We start from the raw sequence: 19,930 nt of genomic DNA on the forward strand, positions 1-19,930 counted from the left end.
AACAATAACACAAGTAAACATCTCAATAGCTCTTTCCTGCTGGTGGCATTGATGACAGGATAAAGTGTTTCAAAGCAGCGACTATTTACTTCAATTAAAGCTGCTTAAGTGGGCACATACATCAAACAAGTTGTGCGTGCTTCCTCGAATGCAAAAGCATTAGAGACATTTTCTGGCTGAACTGCTGGCTCCCTCACAAGCGTATTATAGAAAAATAATTAGCTTGTACATTTGTATTGGACCTAATGGCAAACATTTTAATTGTGGATACCAATTACCAATTTGGAGTGTTTGTGATGCCCAGGATTCTTTTTTTATTTGACTGTCACTTCTTCTATAATGGCGGTGCACCTCTGATTGTGGCCACTATGCCAAATTTGCTGCACAGCCAAATGCTCTTCCTGGGGGTTTCCTCTACTTGCTCTCAGTCAGATTGTCTAATGATGATGTAATTCAGTGGTTCCCAGCTAGTGGGTCACGGTCCAAAAGTGGACCACAAGTCCATTCTGAGTGTGTCACGAGTATGCGGGTCAACTTTGTCGAAACAAAGCGGTTGTATTAACCTGTTCTTGTCATCAGGGCTGTTTGCATGTTATGCTGTAAAAACATATTAATGAGGGCTGATTAAAACTATCTACTCATCGCTCCATAGAGCTGATGTAACCTTCATTAGATTAATCCATGAAACAAACATGGGGGCTGGAGCCGATCCCAGCTGACATTGGGGAAGGCGAAGGCAGGGTACACCAAGGACGGTCGCCAGACTATTGCAGGGAAGACACGTAGAGACAGACAACCATTCACACTCACATTCACACCCCTACCGGCAATTTAGAGTAATCAATTAACCTAAACTGCATGTCTTTGAACTGTGGGAGGAAGCCGGAGAACACGGAGGAAACCCATGCTGACACAGGGAGAAAATGCTCCGACATGAAATACAAAATGCTCCACGCGGAAGGGAAGGGCCGTCCAGCCCCGGAATCGAACTTCTTGTGCAGCCCATTATAAATCTGCTCAATTGAAATAGTCTTGCTTTAATTGCAACTCCTTATCACCAGCTGATACTCGTTTATGAGTTGAGAGCCGTTAAGCTAATAAGAGATAAAAGACAAAAACATTATGGAGCAGAAATGTTTTTTTTTCCAGCACCTTGCATCACGGGGGTCCAGGGGTTGGGAACCATTGATCTAGCATTCAGCAAAAAAAAAAGAAAATAAACAAAACAAGGCAGCTTTTGAATTTAGCAAATAATCACAGCTAATGTGCGCCATGACTCACCATGACTGTACGTCACACTGAAGGTCAATGTACTCTGGTGCTGAGCGGAAGGCATGTGACTCATCACAGAAATAGCACATTCAATTAAAATTAAGTTGTGAAAGACACAAAGGAGAGCGGCAGCTAATACTTCATGTCTTTCCCTCCAATGACACATCGTGATTGTTCCGCTTCGCCAGCTTTGGAGATGGGTCTGTGTTCATCCTCCCAGTTGGCCTGTGGGGCCTTGTGAATAAACACATGGAGGTTAATGTCTCATGTTCTACCCCGCTCTTTCTCGACAGCTCTGACAGGAGGAGAGCGAGAAGAGCCTAAAAGGAAAGCTGTTTCGGTAATTCGCTAATCTGGCTCTCACATCTCTTTGTTTTAGGCAGTGAGACAGGATATTTTCCTCAAGCTACCGTTGAGAAGTACATCTCGAGTCCGCTGAGGGTGAACTGTCAAGGGGAAATTCTTCTTCCTATTCTTTTTTCCCGTTTTTTTTTCTCTTTTTTTTTTTGGTTTGTTGCAAGAACACCCTTCACACCCTAAGGGCCCTTTAGTGAACTTGCCATCACCCACACATACTGACAGCAGCGAGCACGTACTTCCACGGTCCCGCTCACGTCACAGAGGAGATAAACAGCCACGGGCCTCGCCACAGAGATAAGGCTTCGAAGCAGTCCATCAAACAAACAAAGCCAAATGACGAATCTGGAAAGATGTTAAGAAATGACGCTATATTGCCCATGTATCTCCTCCGCCTGCCTATTTTTTCCATCCCCACTAACACACACATATATAGTATATACTTGTACACCCACTTCAGCCTGTCCTGGAAAAATCATTAGAGCCCCCACCACTCCACACACACTGCATGCAGATGGAGAGAAATAGGGCTGAGAGCCAAAATGCCTGAGGGGCTTTTCATGACAATAACCTTCTGTAGAGCTGCTTGTATCCCTCCACCTAGATCAGGGAGAGGTGCTGAGGGATGGATGGGAAAATAAGCGAGATAACCATACAAAATATTAGGCAAGGAACATTCACACAAAGTACAGAGGAGGAAGAAATCCGTGTCATTTTGCTCTCATGGCCTGGAGAGATGGCAGGCTAAATGCTCTTTTAAAACAGCTTGAACATTGAAATGATGATGGCTCCTTTTGCCTCAGCAAAGCACATTAATACATAGCTGAATGCCATTTCCACTTTTGTTAAATGGCTCACCTATTGAGTATTCAATTACAATGGCTGTCTCTCGCTTGGAAGACGGGGCTGGGACCCATAAAAATAAGCTCCCTCTGAGAGTGGAGCTGCAGAATGCATTGGACAGCAATGGAAGGCATGAAGAGCTCCTGTATGGGGGTGGTATATATAATGTTAACGGCAGGGGAATGAGGAGGTTGTTGGGTATTGGCTGTGGGGCAAAAAAACTAAGCTGCTCATCTGCGGTAGCATTTTATTAAGGAAGCATATTTTTAAACCATTTGCGCAGACACAAAAAAAAGAGCCAAAGTACATGAAATGATCTAAACTGAGAGAACCATGAATCCTGGCTTTAAAAAACATCAGTCAGGGTGATTAATTCAGTCTTGATTAATCGTGCCATTTGTCTATGATATGTCTAAAATTCCACAATACAAATCCGCCAGTAATGGTCCAATCCCCCCACCATTCTGTGGTTTATCTCTTATGCTCAAAGAGCAAAAGCAAATTGTGGCTAATTTTATCGGCGAATCCACTGGCATGTGGTTTTTCCAGCGGTAATGATTCCCTCATTCGGGCCTAATTAACTGCAGCCATTAAATGGAGGGAAATGTAATGCCCTGGGTTCCATGTCAGGTAGTCAGAGGAGGACAGCACAGAAGGACTCAATTAGGCCTGTGCTGTTCCCAGGTTATCACACGACATGTTTGCCAATTAAATGGAGTAGCGTCTGATGTCTATGTGCCTCTGTCGGCACCATCTCGGGCCCTAGCAGCGCTGAAACGGCGTCGCGAGCCTCTCCACCCCCCCACCAGTGAAGGAACAGACACTACACTATGCCCCAAAAAGGCAGTAATTACAGGATGGATGGGAGACTGTTATATAAGTACGAGGCTGCCGATAGGCCAGGCAGGGCCTGCTGATGCCAGGTTTCAAACAAGTACCAGCAGGATCGAGTTACAGCAGAATTACCAAGGGTAGACTCAGTCAGGAACAGAGAAACATTTCAACATCAGAAGCAAACTAAAACAAGGGAAGAAACAGAGGCTATTGACTTTTGGAGTCTGTTGCACGACTGTTTTGGAATTTCAAACGATCAAAAGGGAATTGTGATCCGACTGAAATAAGATCGTATTTCAGTATTTACAAATAATGCAGCACTCAATGCTCAAAAACATTCAATCTTCCCGAAAATTATTATTACTCACTCTCAAAACATGAGATCGTACAGCTGCTTTTAACATATTTCCCCAAGTGTGCGTAGCCCTGTACCGTGACTCAGTACGAGTGGGAGAGGAAGGCAGAGACAGGCAGACACATTAGCCTTCCCTTATGGCACACTCTGCAAGGCAATAGGAGTCAGTCAGCATGATCCTGACTGTCACTGACTTGTTATGAAAGCATCGCGGGCTGAGGCTGATCCATCACTTTGGGGGGTGGAAGTTGGGGTGAGAGGACGGCCAGGGGGGCTGGAGGGGGCGAGGCAGCCCTGTTGCCTGTCACTCACCATGCACCACTGCATGACCGCCAACCTTGTCTGGCTTGTGCACAATGGGAGGTCTAGGACTTGACTGTATGAGCAGTCATTCCCCGCTCCCTCCTCCCAGCAGCCAACACAGAGGAAGGCCAAAAGGAGTCAAAACACTCTGGACAGGCATTAGTCCTATATAGACCCTGGAAGACCTCACTGCTTGAGGCATCTGAGCAGTGAATATCTGCTCTGTTTCCCACAGAGTCTCTTATTTTGGCGGTCTTAGCCGGGTTCAATTCCAGAGAGCAAGCCCTGACATAGACTGCAAAAGATAATCTCCTTCAACAAACATACGTTGCAATTATCCCGAGTCATTAAACTGTAATGACTGGAGGTGTGAGCAAACTTCTTATGCAAACAGTTACAGTACCACCCAACCGAAAATACATAACGCTTGCACAAATGTACACCGTAGTTTAGGAGACAGAATCGTTCCTCACAGCAATTAGGGAGCGAGAGAGATGTGCATATGTAAAAGGGAGGTCTTGTGCTGGGAGAGGAAAGAAAAGAGGAAAAACGCTGAAGTCAGCAACAGCAATAAATCCTCGAATGCTGAGCAGTTTCTTCCAGTTCAGTCCTGGTCTGTGGACCTCATCTTTAACCCAGAGTCGGGGCTCTGTTTAGTAGCTTTAGCAGTGGGGAGGCGAGTTCAGTCCAGTGATCATCCACTCCCTCCCCCCCCCCCGACGGTTCAGTTTGTCCAGGCGGTGCCTCAGAGTCAAGCTCAGCTGGCCTGTTAGAGGACACTTCCCAGCAGCACCACGGTCTGTTACCGCAGCTTGACCTCCAACCAGCTACTCGCTTCCACAGTGGCGAGAGGAATCAATAGATCAAGCGGCATGAAATGGTGACGCAATTGAGATGAATGATTACTGGGCTAATTCTTATTCATCTCTTTATGGGGCAGTGATGAGTGAGAAGTTAAATGGATACTGAGGAGGAATGAGAGCACTGAGTGGAGTGAAATGGTGGACATGACATTTTGAATTTGCCTTAAACAAGGTGAGAGGATATACAAAGAATAAATCAGAGAGCACATACCTCCATCAGGACTGCACACTCCTTTGAATATTTTGTATTATTAATGGAAGATATGCAGAAGTATTTAGTCTGCATCAGGCATGTTTGATTGTTATTTGGAGATAACTGTAATCTTGACTGAGACACAGTGCAAGATGAATTGTGCTAAAGTAAAAAATTAAATAAAGAAAACACAAGACTATTGACCTTTATTCAGTTTACATCAAATAGGTCTACAACTACTTGCAATATTAAAGGTAAGCGTTAAGGCTTATCAAAAATGTCATTAAAATGTGTCAAGATTTATTGAAATTTGTGCGAGTAGTGAAAAAAGAAGCAGAGTTTGCAGCGCTGTGAAGTGTTACTTAGCAGAGGGCCTTTAGCTAAATGCTAATATCCCCATGTCTATGTGTTTAAAGTAACCCTCAAGCAGCTATACGATGTACAGTGTCCACCCTCTATGTTTAGTGTGTTAGTATGCTAATTATTTTTGACATTTTGATCACAATGGCCAAACATTTGATAAATTCACACTAAATAACCAAAACTCAAAACAGATGATCGCGACTGAAAGTAGAACCTCGCTTGTGGGGATAAATACAAGCGTGCACCAAGAAACACATGTACTGTACAGTTTAAACAAAACAATGTGTTGGCAAACAGAATATTCATCCTAAAGAGGAGAGCACATGCCTTGTTTCACTTACCGTCTCGTTGCCAAACAAGATGTCGACGTAAGGCATGACCTTCATCAAGGGCTCTTTGAAGAACTGGCTGATGAAAGGTGCCGAGAGGTTCATGCAGAATATTTTGTTGTTATCTGAAGCGTGCTTTGCCACCTTCATGATGGACTCTGGGGACACAGTGAGGAAAAAGCCCTGAAAACAAGAAGAATGTTTACTTGCAGCAGTTTGACTGACCTCAACTGGCTCAGATCAATTCATGTGTAAGGTGCCACTGTACATACTTTATGTACATAGGTGTACTGTACATATTGTACATATGTGTACTGTACATAATGCATTACTGATGTATTGCATTATGTATTGAGAAAAAAAACAACATGAGCAAGAATGGACCAAAAGCACCTATGGGCTGAAACACTTTAAACTGCTAATTTGTGGGGTTGAATCCTGACACAGCTTGGTATTATTGAACACAGGAGCCAAAAGAAGAAGACAAAAACGGCAGTAGTGCTCAAACATGTATCTGAATGGTTTCTTAGAGGGTACATAGAGCAACAAAGAAAAGGAAAAAAGTGCAGGAAAAAATCCATCCAGGACAAAGCCTGTGGCTGGGCTCCAAGGCTCATACTGGAGGAAGCAACATGCACGTATCCGATGATAGGGGCGAACAAAAGTCTCGTCTGGACTCTCCTTACTTGGAAACAAGAGAGGCAGGTCCACTCATTGTGTGAATGAATACAAATCAGGTAAGAAAACACCTTTGTGTTTCAGGTGGAAACCTGAAGCGAGACTCTCCTGCAAGCCACACAAAAACACTCCTCCTTTGATACTGATCTTCTTAACCTTGTTTTTCAGCAACAAGCTGCTCTGTACAACCGCTGTGTCACAATAGGGGCAGAGAGGAGAGGAAAGTTTCAGCACAGCGATACATTTAATCTGTCTGAAAAGCTTCCTTTGAGGGCCACAGTGCAGTTCTCATTAAAGCACGGTGACATTTTCAGCAACGGAGGAGCGACCTCCATGAAAAAGGAAAGGGTATAATACCGATGAATAGAGGGCGACTGTGTAGTCAATCAAAAGTGCAAGGCATTACAATACCGCCGTGCTAAGCAGGTGAATTCTTCATTGCACATTCATGATGTCATTCACTCTCCGCGAAGATACTCTTGTCCCATGTCCTGTGTTTTTTTCTTCTTTAGAAGTGTCTTTACCTTAAGGACCAGGTTAGCGTGTGGTTGCTGTGTCATGGTACCATCTGTTGAAGACTAAAAAAGGTGTTTTCAATGGATCAGGGAGCACAAAAGGAACTCACTCTGGGCTAATGGCCCATCACTGACCCTGACATTTTTCTTTTGTGCCGTGCCAACGTGTCAAAGGAAGGGGAGATTGTTTTCTGACACAAATGATTTTTTTTTTTTGGGAGTTGAAAATAAACTGTCATGGTTACCGTAATGTTAACGCTGATCAAAGGCCAGCGGCTCGATCAAATATCCTGAGGGGTGGTGAACTTTAAAAGCCATGCCACAGCTTCTCTAATCACACACTGGCTCTGTGTAATTTACTTCTAGCCTCGCTACCACTGCCAGTGCCATCAAATTAAATAGCTCACAGCTCAGAACGGTAATACATAAACTGATTACTGAACGAATTATATCCATGTTAATTAATGTGTAATTCAAAAAATATATATTCTCCAACACTTCATTCTTATTTGAGCACTCTAGTCCATTTTAATGTGATGCAATGCATTTAGAGTGGGAATGTTTTTTTAAACGCTAAAATAAACAAATAAAAAAACAAGCACCATTACATTACACACTAATCTTTAAAATACCACATCAGTTCATATCTCAGGAAGTTGTTTAGCCAATTGGATCTTTGCGCATATCATGTTATGATCAGTCTAGTCAGACAATGACAGCACAGACAGCAGTCTCACCCATCACATATAATAATAATAACATGCTTGAAATGGTGCAGTTTTCCCCTCAGGCTTTATGTAATATTTAGATAAAGTGCCCTCCTCTGGTACAAAACACTGTGGGACACCCGAACAAGTAACCCACAAATTAATATTCACTACAAAATTGCTAGCAACAATGTCAAACATCTAATTAATGACTCAAACAATCTGAAGTCTATATCTATCACTATACACATGTATATGTAGCTTCACAAGCTCTGTCAACTATCAGTTTTGATGTACAAACATGTAAAATCCATCTACATATAAAACGCTTTGTGTGAATGTCTGCTTTAGAATTTAAAGTAATACTGCAGGAATCCTGTTCATAAAAATCATATAGGCCATTTTTTTCCACCAGGCTCCAAATGTTAAGACTCCAGTGGCTTGGGGGAGAAAAAAAAAAGCCTCAGTCTGAGCCATGTGAAATTCCAGTTCCCATCAGTAGTCTCTGCCGACTACGAAACAGGAGAACTTAAGTCTTTAGTACTGCGGTGCAGATCATGTATCAAGAACGCAGTCTCCAGTTCCCCAGGTGTCAGAGAGCCCTGTGAAGTGGGGTGACGATCACATTTCCAGGTCAAGATGATCAAAGCACTGGGTACACTTCGTACAATTTCCACCCTGACAAAACATTCAATACAGCATTCAGAAATGCATTTTCCTGGCAGACAATAATGCGGAGCGATGTTTTGGCGATGTCAAGTGGTAATTTGAGGGAAGAGTTGGAAAGGCAGGGCATCCATTTTCAATGTTTACCCTAAAAAAAGGAATGACTTCCACTTTACTCACACAAAAAACTGTCTAAATGCTGCTCTGAGATGAAATTAGAGGCAAACTAACCATAGAGGTCCTAACTACACAGCAGCAGCACGCTATCACACTTTCCCCTTCATTGTATCAGTGTTTTCCCCGGGGCTGCTCACATCTGAAAAGCTGGGTGTGATGGATGGCACGGTGTCACCGGGCTTAAAATAAAAGTGGACATCTGAAGGTTAAAAATGATCTATTTTGGGAAGGGCATTTTCATTTGCACCGGCAGCAGAGGTGGTCATGGAAAGGGAAAAGCTTTTATTTTTTCTTCTCAGGTCTATTTTAATTCTGCGGGGCTAAGAGGGAGTGTTCAGAGTACTGTGTCATGAAGGTTTTGTTTGACACTTCCTATTATTCAGGAATGATGGAGGGAATTTAAACAATCACCACTTTTCACTTAGAAAAGAGTAATTATGATTACTGCAATCACACACAATTTTGATCAAATCCCCAGATCTTGAGAACGTTTATTGATACAACCAGAAATCACAAGTTCCTCAGAGAGGGTTTTACAATCTTCAGATACTCTATTTTTAAGCTCTAAATTAAGAGCATAAATATAGCAGCAAACAACTATTTGCAATGTTAAGATATAGAGTATTCGTGGCTACCTGACGAGAGAATTCAGCATGTTGAATCTGTGGCGGAGAATAATTGGCCAAAACAATTAATCGGTCGACCTTTACTAACAGCTGGTATAGGGAGTTTTTCTTCTTCTTCTAACGCAGGCGCACAACACACCTGCTTGTTGGCCATTGGCCGTACTACGTGGTGTGTTCAGGAGGAACTTTTTGGCCGAGACACAGGCGACGCAACAGTTGGCCTCCGAATCCCTATTGAGCACATTTCATTAAAGCTGCTGTTATCAATATGTTTTTATTATAATGGATGAAGTCAGTATCTATAATGTCAAAGGGATCACTTGTGGACCACTTAGCTCTACTTTATTAGCTCTAACTTTATTGTTTTGGTTCAGTCTCTCATCAGAGTTATTTCCAGATGGAGGAGGCAGCTGTTTTCAGTAAACTCTGATAATCCCACTATACACTACCTGCTCAGCACCAAATGGCAGACAGAGTTGGTGACTAGCTGGTGGGGAAAAAAAGGGAGCATTTAGCAACTAAAGAGCCAGATATTTCCCTCAGGACTTGATTAGTATTTGAGGAGACCAAACCAAAACTAAAAAGAAATGTGAGTTTCCTACCATGGAGCTCACACTGTCACTAACGACACTCACTGCATAAAGAGCATTTCATTTAAAAAAAAAGAAAGAAAAGAAGCAATTTCGAGAAAGAGAAGCAGACAGAAGGATCTACAATATGTGTTTGAAGGATATGTCCAGGATGTCAGACTGATTCAGCATTGAAAAAGAGGTCAGAAAGATAAAGATACAAGTTAAAGCCTACTGATCACAGTGAAGGAGTGAACCATTACATCACCTGGCAATCGAGACGGAAGAAAAATTAACAAGTATTACTATTAACATTTATTGAAATTCCTCTAAACCAACCTGAAAAAGGACAAACATCTGAAATGATTGCATTAGAGTTTATAGAGAAGAGCCGGATAGTTGTGGAACTCCGTATGGAGCTGGCCGATATCTCGCTATGATTGGCCAGTCTGCGTTCGAGGGGCGGGACTTAGCAAAGGGTCAACTCAGGTAGGAGAAAGCTTCTATAAAACCCTTCTATTTGTCTCGGGAAGAGCAACAGAAGTGGGATCCCTCTTCTAGGATGGACAAGGCATGAAGTAGGTGGTGCTTGTAAAAAAAAAAAAAAGGAACAAAGTAGAGAAAAGGAAATGCAAGCGCTTGTTCTCGTGATACATTCCTTGTTGTCAGGAAAGCCCTGAGAGCTAACCGGCAGTGTTTCAGAGCTTATGCTATCCCTGTCATTACCATAGACAGCCCCCCATCATGCTCTCTAGTGCACAGGGTTCATTACACAGAATTAGATGTCACACAGATCAGAGCGCACATGAGGCCACACACTGCTCTCCTCCTCAGTTATCTCTGTAAAGCACCATTGCGAGGTGGATCGATAGCTGAGGTTTGGAGCTTCATTAGCTCAGTATGACTCCATCTCCATCAAGACACCTCTGGCACGCTACGCCAGTGTTGCAAGATATATTTTACTCCCCAATCCTGAAGGTCCCGCTGTTTTACACACACAAACACACACGGACAAACAAGACCTTCACACATGATGGGGGGTGGGGGAATCTGTGTCAGTCGCTGGCTCGATAAACAGGAGAAAGAAAGAGGCCAAACAAACAGAGGTAAGCGATAAATCGTGTCACAAAGTGCCTTGAGTGGAGGGAAAGAAATTACAAGGATGAAAAGAGCTCATTTAAAGCTTTTCACTCAGGATAAAAAGCCACTGATATTTTTTCCAATGCTAATGATGTTTTGTTTGCATTGAAAAGACCAGTTGGCCTCATTTAGAAACACGTTCAATTAAAGCAACAGAGAAGATAAATGTGCAACAACGTTGCAACATGATTCAGCATCCCCTGCACTTTTAGGATGTTTGATCTGACTGCAAGGCAATTCAACCGCACTGATAGCATCTGCCTCGTCTTCTTCTCTCTTCCATTAAGAATCATGTTCTGGAGAAGCTTATCAGACATCTAGGAATTCATCCACTTCTTGTGAGGGAGCTGGAGGGAGGCCAACTGTACTGGAAGGGAGAGCCGGGCTTTTAAAGGCCGCTTGGAGATGAGGAAAAGGGGCTATCATGTCAGACAGGATCTCTAGGGCAACATAAATGTGCCACAAATGCTGGATTTAACAACTGGGCAGAGGCACCACTTACTAACTGCTGCAGTATTTATTCCTAAAACATTTTCTCTGGTTTAAATATTACCGGATTTTCAAGCTAGTGGACATTGATGATGTCCTGATGTCGGGAAGGTCTCTCGTGGTGTACGTGAAATATAGAGATGCAGCTAAAAGGGTTGTGGCGATAACCAAACATACCTGGCCAAGGTCGACTTAATGAGCGTGGATAAAACAAGACATTAGAGCCGACCACAAAGCACTTGAGGGGAGCGTGTGTCACACTACTAGCCTTGAATTTGTACAACCATCAGTGACTGTAATTACATTAACCTCAGACGCCTCCACTCTGTAAACCAATGGAGGAAACTACTTGAATGGAAAAAGAAAATGCTTTTTCACCCCAACTTGAGGATAAGGTTTTGTTGGCATCACAACATTGGATGAATTGGTTTGATTTGAGTGGTATCTCACTAGAAGTAATTTGAGATCAGCTCTGGGGTCTTTTCAAATGGCTGCCTTTTGCTCTCCTGTTAAGCTCTACAGTTTCAAAAAAATGTGTTGGCCGGGGGAAGAGGCCAGCCTGAGCGGGAGAGCGGGATGCCAAGGAATGTACTTAAGATCTAAAACAGACAAGATTTAAAGCCAAGAGCATTTAAATACCAATACTAATCCAAAAAATAATTCACCGCATAGTACAAACCGACTCTCCCTTACAGATACCATATGTTACCTCAGTGAAGAGATGAAAGGACAAAAACGATGCCAGAAGAGATGCTTTCTTCTCCTAAAATGGTGCTATCTTGGTAATGAAAAAGAAAACCATGCATCTCTCTATAGTCTACTCGCTTTCTGGTTCCTACTGTTGTTCTTGCCTCCATCATTGGGAGATTAGCCAAGAACAAACTATTTGGTTGCAGGGAGTTAAAATTTGCTAATGCACACACACTCTCAAGTGTCCTTGTCTGCCACACTGCACTTAATTAGCATTTTAGTGCGAGGCAGTTCTCTCTCCTTCAGTACCTCTGAAGGGAAACATCACTCCAACTCCCACAGAACACATACTCACATACACTTACGGAGTCAAGTTGAGCTCCTGTAGTTTCTTACACATTTAGAGAACAGGATGGGGAATGGAAAGGGGAGTCTGTGGGGGTCGATGGAAAAACGGGATAAAAGTCTGCAATGTGAAAACAGATGTCGGGCTTCAGAGTTGTCTCTTCTGAACTGGCTTGAAAGGACGTATTAATATATGGGTCAGATGTATAAAGCAGAGGTTCAGTGTTGGAGTGTCGACACTGCAGAGGGGTTTCCAGTTTCAGGGACTCGGAGGTTGTGCGCACACAGAAACCAAATCTCTGCAGACATTCCTGTTGCTGGGAAGTGAACATTTCCAAATGTGCCACTATGTGAATGTAAATGAATTAGTCCACTTAACTTGAACACTGAAATGAGGACCCAAGGAGACAATCTTTCACTGTTCACAGTCGCGCCGCTGAAAGCTAGCGCACCAGGTTGGAAAATTGCAGGTAATTGCTGAAGCCATTGAATCCAGTTTGGTTTTGGTTGAAAGACTAAAATAACAAAGCTCTGATTGCTGAAAAGACAAGGGCAGGGAGCTTGGAGGCCCTGTTGCTAAGAGTTAATTTGATACATATTTCTCCCCCTTGAAATGTCTGAGGTACTGGCAAGAGACGGCAAAAAAAAAAAAAAAAAAGAGTGAGAGGGAGGGTGAGACCCTCGCTCTCCCTGCAAATACTATCCATCTGCCATATTACATTTAACCAGCATGAGAAGCTAAGGGAGCGCCCTTGCACAATATTGTGTGAAGGCTGTCAAACTCAATGCAGGAGCTCGGCGCCCACTGCTCAGAGCGTAGGACACGGGCCGCTTAAATTCAGTCTAATAATAACTACTGACTGTGTGCGCTCAGCACCAACAAACCATGAGAACACGTGGCAGGAGAGGGAACTTTTAATTATTTATGCCAGATATTTATTTTTTTTACAAAAAAAAAAACCACTTAATTGAAAGTGTAATATGACGGCCCCTGGGAGAGTACACCAACAGATGAACAGATTTTTGCAGAATGGCCAGATCAGGATTCAAAATGAGTGGAGAGCAATAAAAAAGTTGCAGCAGGGGGAGATCAATGTTTCACTTCTCACTAGAGACGGCGTTCTGAGTCGACACTGATATGTGGCCATGCCAACATACTGGTTAACTGGTTTTAACAGTGAAGCTGAGCAAAGAAAAAAAGAAGAAAAAAATACGGTGCCACATGGAGAAGAAAAACATGCCATGCGGAGAAGCTGAAAACAGTGAATTTATTCAATTTTAACTTGACACAGGACTTGAAAATGATTGATTTTCTGTCAACTGCATTACTTGTTTTAGAGTGAAAGTCAATTAACATACTTTCCCTTTAACTTTGTACCTGCTAAAAAAGAAGCTGAATTCACACAGAGCTCACAGTGAGGTTTGACTTTTTTCGGTCTACGGTGACACAACATGGTGCTGATGGTCTTTCCAAAGCATTAAAATCAAGCTCAGAGAAATCAATTGCCAGGAGGCAAGAAGTGTGAACTTACATACCCTAAGCCCAATTTCCTTGAAAGTGGAGGTCCTAAATCAAACCGAGCCCGGCCAATGCACCGTGGAATTATGCAAAAAACGACAGCTATATAAAATGACAACTGGTTAGAAATACCGCCACGGCGAGGAAACTTAAGAGCTTGTTTATTCACACCACATGTTTTTATCTTCCCGGTGCTGTGCGGGTGCTAATTCTGGCCACGAGGGAGAAATGTTGAGTGCACAGAGATGATGTAAACATGCAAAGAGGGAGAGCAGAAACAATGCACTCAACAGAAAGTTTACTCGTCTCTTCGATGCATGAATTTGCTCTGTAAAGACTCTCTTGTTGCTGTGGTATCTGGCCATTGTCGACAGAAGGGGTCCGTTTCTGATAAAACTTGAAATTGCCTTGAGAATTCACTGCTGAGTGAAGAGTACTTCCCTACCTGTGCACAGCTAATCACAGCTGATGGAAATACCTCAGCGGGACTTCAAAATCATAGTGATCAAAAGAAGAGAAAAAAACAGGAAAGACTTGAAGACAGAGAAAGAGCTTTCAACTTTTTAAAGTGAATGCATGATAATACCATTAAAAGTTGGCCACCGTTCCTGTGCTCAAGTTCTGATGGTGAGTTATTGTGAAAGTTATTGCTCTGACATTTTCCTCCCTGAAAGCACGCGTAGCATTAGCGTTGTAGTGTACTGAGAGCTTCTCCCACTTGAGAATAGCATCTCAGGCTGAGATAAATAATCACAGCCAGAAAATAGGAGTCTTTCTTAAGTATTAAACAAAACACCAAAAATCATGAATTCAGAAGCTGCTGGTAGGCGTCAGGGTTGTCTGCCAAAAGCACAAGTAACAGGGTGAAGCAATGTGCTGCATGGTAAATTAAAATTGTTCAGAGGCATTAGCATGCGGCTTGCCTTTGATAATTCTGCAAGACTTATCAGCCATAACGGTTACCATTTCCTCTTTGTTGGGAAAAATGACGAATATACATCTCTTGTTTTATGAAGATTTGTTTTCTTATATGCAGTCTTATGTTACTTTTGGCCTAATCTAGTACACGGTGCAATACACTATGTTTCTCTGGTTAGAATCAGTGACATTTGAGGTCTTGAAACCAATTGATCAAATAATAATAATAATAATAATAGTAATAGATCTAGATTTTTTTATTACATATTTTTGTTTGCATCTTTGTTGATTTTTTGTTACACTCATTACTCATAACTTTTTGGTTTGTTTTCTGTTGGAACGAGGAGAGATGAGCAGCGTGGAGTCAATGCACATGTCTGTCTGTTTCCATTGCACCCTGTCGTATTTCATTTTTATGGGTAATCTGATTTTTCCACCTCAGCAAAACTTTCTTGCAATATGTTAACTTTGATGTTTTCAACTTATCTGCGTTTCAATTAAGTGCTTAATGTACAAATAGAAAATGCTCATGAAAACAGGCGGATGAAAACATGTTCCTTGTTCACTCATTTACTATTCTCTGCATATTTAAAACACTTACTACTTTATAGTGGGCAATAAAATAGGATTTCAGACACTTACACCACTACTGAGTGTAGTACTACGTAATAGTAATTTACAAATGGCAAAGAATTGCCTGGTGTAAATTTGTGTGTTTAGGCCTCTATAAACAGCATTATTTTCACTCATCAATGAAATAAGAGAAAAAGTAAACATAGTAGTCGAGGGAGGAAAGAGTCTTATTTAAAAACTAACAATAAAGAGCACTAACCCGTTTGTGTATCAAAGGAAACTTAAACATCTATCAGACTTTTTCCCTAATGAAAAAACACCCAAATCAATATTGAATTCAACTCACTGAGTCCATGCACATATGTCAGCCCTAAACCAAGAGCTTAAATTGAACATAACTGTATTTGTGATCACAATATTACCAATATAGCAACATGTGCTCCTCTCTGCGTGGAATATGAGCCTCTTTAGCCGAGGCCACAGAGACGACCAGTCACTCTGCCGCCTGATTTATTATGACAAGAGCCTCTCAGACCAACAGGAGAGTCATCCTCAGCTTCTACAGCCACATCCATTTTTATAAAATGTTTAAGTGCTTGAGATTTCTAAGTGGGGCAGCTGAAATGAAAAACACTGAATGTGGAGTGCTACATAGGAAATGTGTGAGTTATCCCTAAATAATACACCCTACTAATAGTACAGTGCAATAAGTGCCAGGGATTTGTGACTGAAGAATTCACCTCTTCAAAGACAAAGGCACATTAACAAAAATTTGGGAATCCAACATGTCAGTCTGGTTGAAGAGTCTCCATCAGTTAATAAACACCCACACTCCTTAGAGCTTAGCTGCTACATGAAAAATTACCACTTAAGGGAGAAATAAACTTATAAAGCTGGTCTGTGGAGCAGGAGGTGGAAGGTTGCCTTCTAATTGCTGGAGGGAAGAGAAACCATGTTAGAGTAAACAAAGTCTGATCGATGGTGGGGATTATATCAGAAAGAGCCTTTGGCCTTTGGCCAAGACGAGCAAACACACTGGTCTCTGTCTCTGCCACAGATGGGGAAAAAAAATAGCCAAGGCAAAAAAGCTGGTGAGTTAAAAGCATTATATTTCACAGAGGGGGGAGCAGATAGAGCGTAGTACAATACCAGATATGACATGTAGCCAACTATATCACGTCTTGGCCGTTTGTATCAGACAGAAATGCCAGTAGATAAGAGGGCAGTGTTGTGAGTTTGATGGAAGGCTGTTCCGGCTGGGGGCTTAGCTTTAGGTCAGGCTACACTCCCACGGTGCCGCGGTGCTGTGTGTGAAACCCCTCCATCACCACACGCACAAGTTCAACGCACTGTTAGCTGGTCACGGCCGGGAAGAAATGTATTCTGTGTACTCCCCGGGTTCAATGTGGCAATTGCAATTCACATAAGCCACTTAAGGAAATCTGCAGAGGGAGAGAAAAAGGTATAAAACTGAGAGGGGCTTACAAGTTATTGGAGCCCTTTAAACACCGAGGCTCCTCATCAGGCAGGGGTTTCCGTTTTTTCCCCATGTCTTGTAAATGAGTTCACTCCATTGCCTTTAAAACCCTTGTAAAGGTATTAAATCTGAAAATAACATAATTCATTACGTCTGTCAGAAACATGTTTAACTGGAAGATGTAATACGAGCAAAAGTGCTTTGGTCTCGGTTGCAAGGATTTACAGAAAAAGACGCAAGTAGGTATGTGCAAAGTGTAAGCCATTCTGTCTGGGATATCATTCAGCACAAAAGGAATACTAATGACTTTTGAATCCATTTACTTCAATTTGTGATTTATATTAATGGCCCGTGTATTGCTTTCTCCCCATCCAGCAGGGCTGTGTTCTGCTAAATTTCACCATAATATTCATGTCGATAAGCAGGTGACGACTTGGAGAAAGGACTGATTATATTTGCTAATCCCCAAAAGAAATTAGGCGAGATTGATGAAAGCGTGCATATACTCCACACAAAGCCTTGGGAGTCTCTTAAAGCTGTTACCATGGTGGTATCCCATTAGAATAACAAACATTTCCCCTGGATGTTTAACATCGCTTCCCAGTGAGCACAGCCCTCCCTAAACCTCCCCTCTCTCTCTCTCTCTCTCTCTCGCTCCCTCTCTCAAGCACCTGCCTTCACATTTTCCACTTCTTGAATTCCACCAGCCGCTTGGAAAAAAAATAAAAAAAGGAAGGGTGAAATATGAAATGTAGTTACGAGAAAACTTGAGTGCCAAAAAAAGGACTTTTCTTCAAACCCGTAATAACTTTCCATGGGAATAGGGAGAAACTTAAAAAGAATAACACTTCCCCTTGATTTTCTACTCCTACCACTTTTTTAAGCAGGCAGTGAATTTCCTGGAGTGATAAGGGCTTAGCCAATGTAATCCTCAGAGGACCCTTCTCTGGCATGCCAGGAATCAAGAAACCTTTCCCTCTCGAAAAAAAAAAAAAAAAAAAAAAAAGTAGAAACAGAGAGAGAGGGAGGCAACAGTAGGTTTGGGAACAAGGAGGAGAGGCAACCAGCATGCCATCTCCCACACATGCTGGCAAATTCAAATTAGCATGTGTAGAGAGAGCAGCCGGACTCGCCTCAGCTGGAGATCAACAGAGGAATATTGATATGACAATGCAAAGGGCTTCCCTGACTCAGACAGCAGGGCCCACCGAGGAGGCTCTAATTGGCCTCACGCAAGGAGGGGGCGGGAGGACACCCATAAATGTTTCACACAGATTGATTCATTATCAGTTTGCTCGACAGGCTGGGTGGGCCTCGTAAAAGTGTACCATCTTGAACCGGTGGCATGTAAGTCACTGTCACCGCGGCAGGACAGAATATATCATCCCGACCTTTCACTTCAGATATTGAAATGAGAGCCGGTAACGTGACTTGCCACGCTGCAGGACTACTACGCTTGCATTTCAAAACGCAGGAGTAGAAGGATAGCGCAATGATAGGTGACAGAGCAAAGGAAAACATCAATAATGTACGAATGTCTGTTCTGTCAGGATATGCCAAGCTATGATGTGCTGTCTTTTTTTTTGCATTACACCAGATGTCAGAGCTGGCTGGCAAGTTTGAGGTATAAACATACTCTTGATTAAGGAGCGACTGCACGTTCAAAATGAAAAGTCTGCATTGCCGTGTAAAATAGATCTAAAAGAAGTGTGACTAATAAATCTATTTACTGACTCTAGCAACTTCTGGTTTACATTAGCGGCCAATTAATGGCTTCTGTATCATTATAAGAGCTTACACTTACTATCTACTGTAACAGTTTGCTACAAGAGAAGTCATAAATCTTTACAGCCAAACTCTCCTCCGTCTCCTAATGTGGTTAAACTGACGTTTTTTTGCTCTGTGATAAATGTGCACAAATGATTCAATAGACCACAAAAACTAATCTGTCCGTTAAAAAGGAACTGCAGGCTTCACAGACACGCAGAGCCGCTGAAGATCACTGGCAGCCATTTAAGAGCCGTGAGAAAGGCAGTTGAGCATCTCAGCTTCTCGCTGGGTGGTTGGTTACATGTGGTTGACACATTTGCATCTTCAAAGATGCACACAGACAAACTCAATATGTGTGAGAATGTCTGGGCGGCATGTGGAAAACCCCAGTCCTTCCTCTGAAGAGGTTTCCTCCCCCTCTCAAAAGCTATACCACGTTTTGAGGTCCTTTATCTGTCGAGCAGTTGCTTCAACAGCGAGTTGTAAACAAGCAGCTTGGACGGGATGCACAGAAAGCAGTATACCGTACAGCGACGTCGTCTATGCACCAAACCGGGAAAAAGGCGCCGCAGGAAACTATAAATCAGGAGCCATTACACAGCAACAAATATGACACGAACAGTGCTGCGCATTATTTGAGCTCCAAGACTCATTCACTCAGTGTCTCTTCCAATGAGCATGAACAATGCAAGCGGAGTGCGCATTGTGCTGCAGAGCAGGAGACTGTTCCTCTGAATTGGGGGTAAATTACAAAAGAGGCCTGTGCAAATTAGACGTGATGGCTTCATAATACGTGTGAAGTGTCAGATTCTCCAGAAACCTATCCCCGGGCTACACTCACGGATCGACGCTTTGAACTTCCAATTATTCCTGCCAAACCGCTGCAATCACAGCGCTGTAAAACAATCATTCCAGCATTACGAAACGCACAAGATCAATGTTGACTCAGTCGTTGGCAACGGCAGGGTTACCAACTTTAAAATGCTTTCAGAGCATGCACATAATCTATATCTGCGAGGAACACAGATATCCGATTTGGCATTAAACATAACAAGTGTGTCAGTCTTTTTTTCCCTTTTGAATGAGGTCCTGGAAGAAGATTAATATCCCTGAAGTGTTTGTAGTGGGTTTTAATCCTGAGAGACCATTTGTTACAGAAGGAGGAAGAGGACCGGAGGGAAACAGCTGTATTTCAAGAGGAACCATCCAGAACTGTGATCCTCCTGATATTCATTTGGTGAGGATATATATTCAAGTGCTATCACAGTTCCATAAGATTACAGCACATAGAGGAGTCATAAACTGAAACACAAATCGCACACAGGATCTGGCAGGATGTGTGCAACTGCTGAGCAATTT

At 42.5% G+C, this 19,930-nt stretch overlaps 1 protein-coding gene across 2 annotated transcripts in view; it reads right to left on the reverse strand.

Moving 5' to 3' along the window:
* Positions 1 to 19,930, reverse strand: part of LOC306732854 (adenosine kinase-like) — a 95,197-nt gene that overhangs the window by 19,572 nt on the left and 55,695 nt on the right. For both annotated transcript variants that reach the window (XM_079214027.1, XM_079214028.1), the window contains exon 7: positions 5,725 to 5,895. In XM_079214027.1, coding sequence (XP_079070153.1) covers positions 5,725 to 5,895 — 171 coding nt within the window. The remainder of the gene's footprint in view (positions 1 to 5,724; positions 5,896 to 19,930) is intronic.

This window comes from Taurulus bubalis, assembly GCF_910589615.1.
Source record: "Taurulus bubalis genome assembly, chromosome: 2".
NCBI classification, from domain to species: domain Eukaryota; kingdom Metazoa; phylum Chordata; class Actinopteri; order Perciformes; family Cottidae; genus Taurulus; species Taurulus bubalis.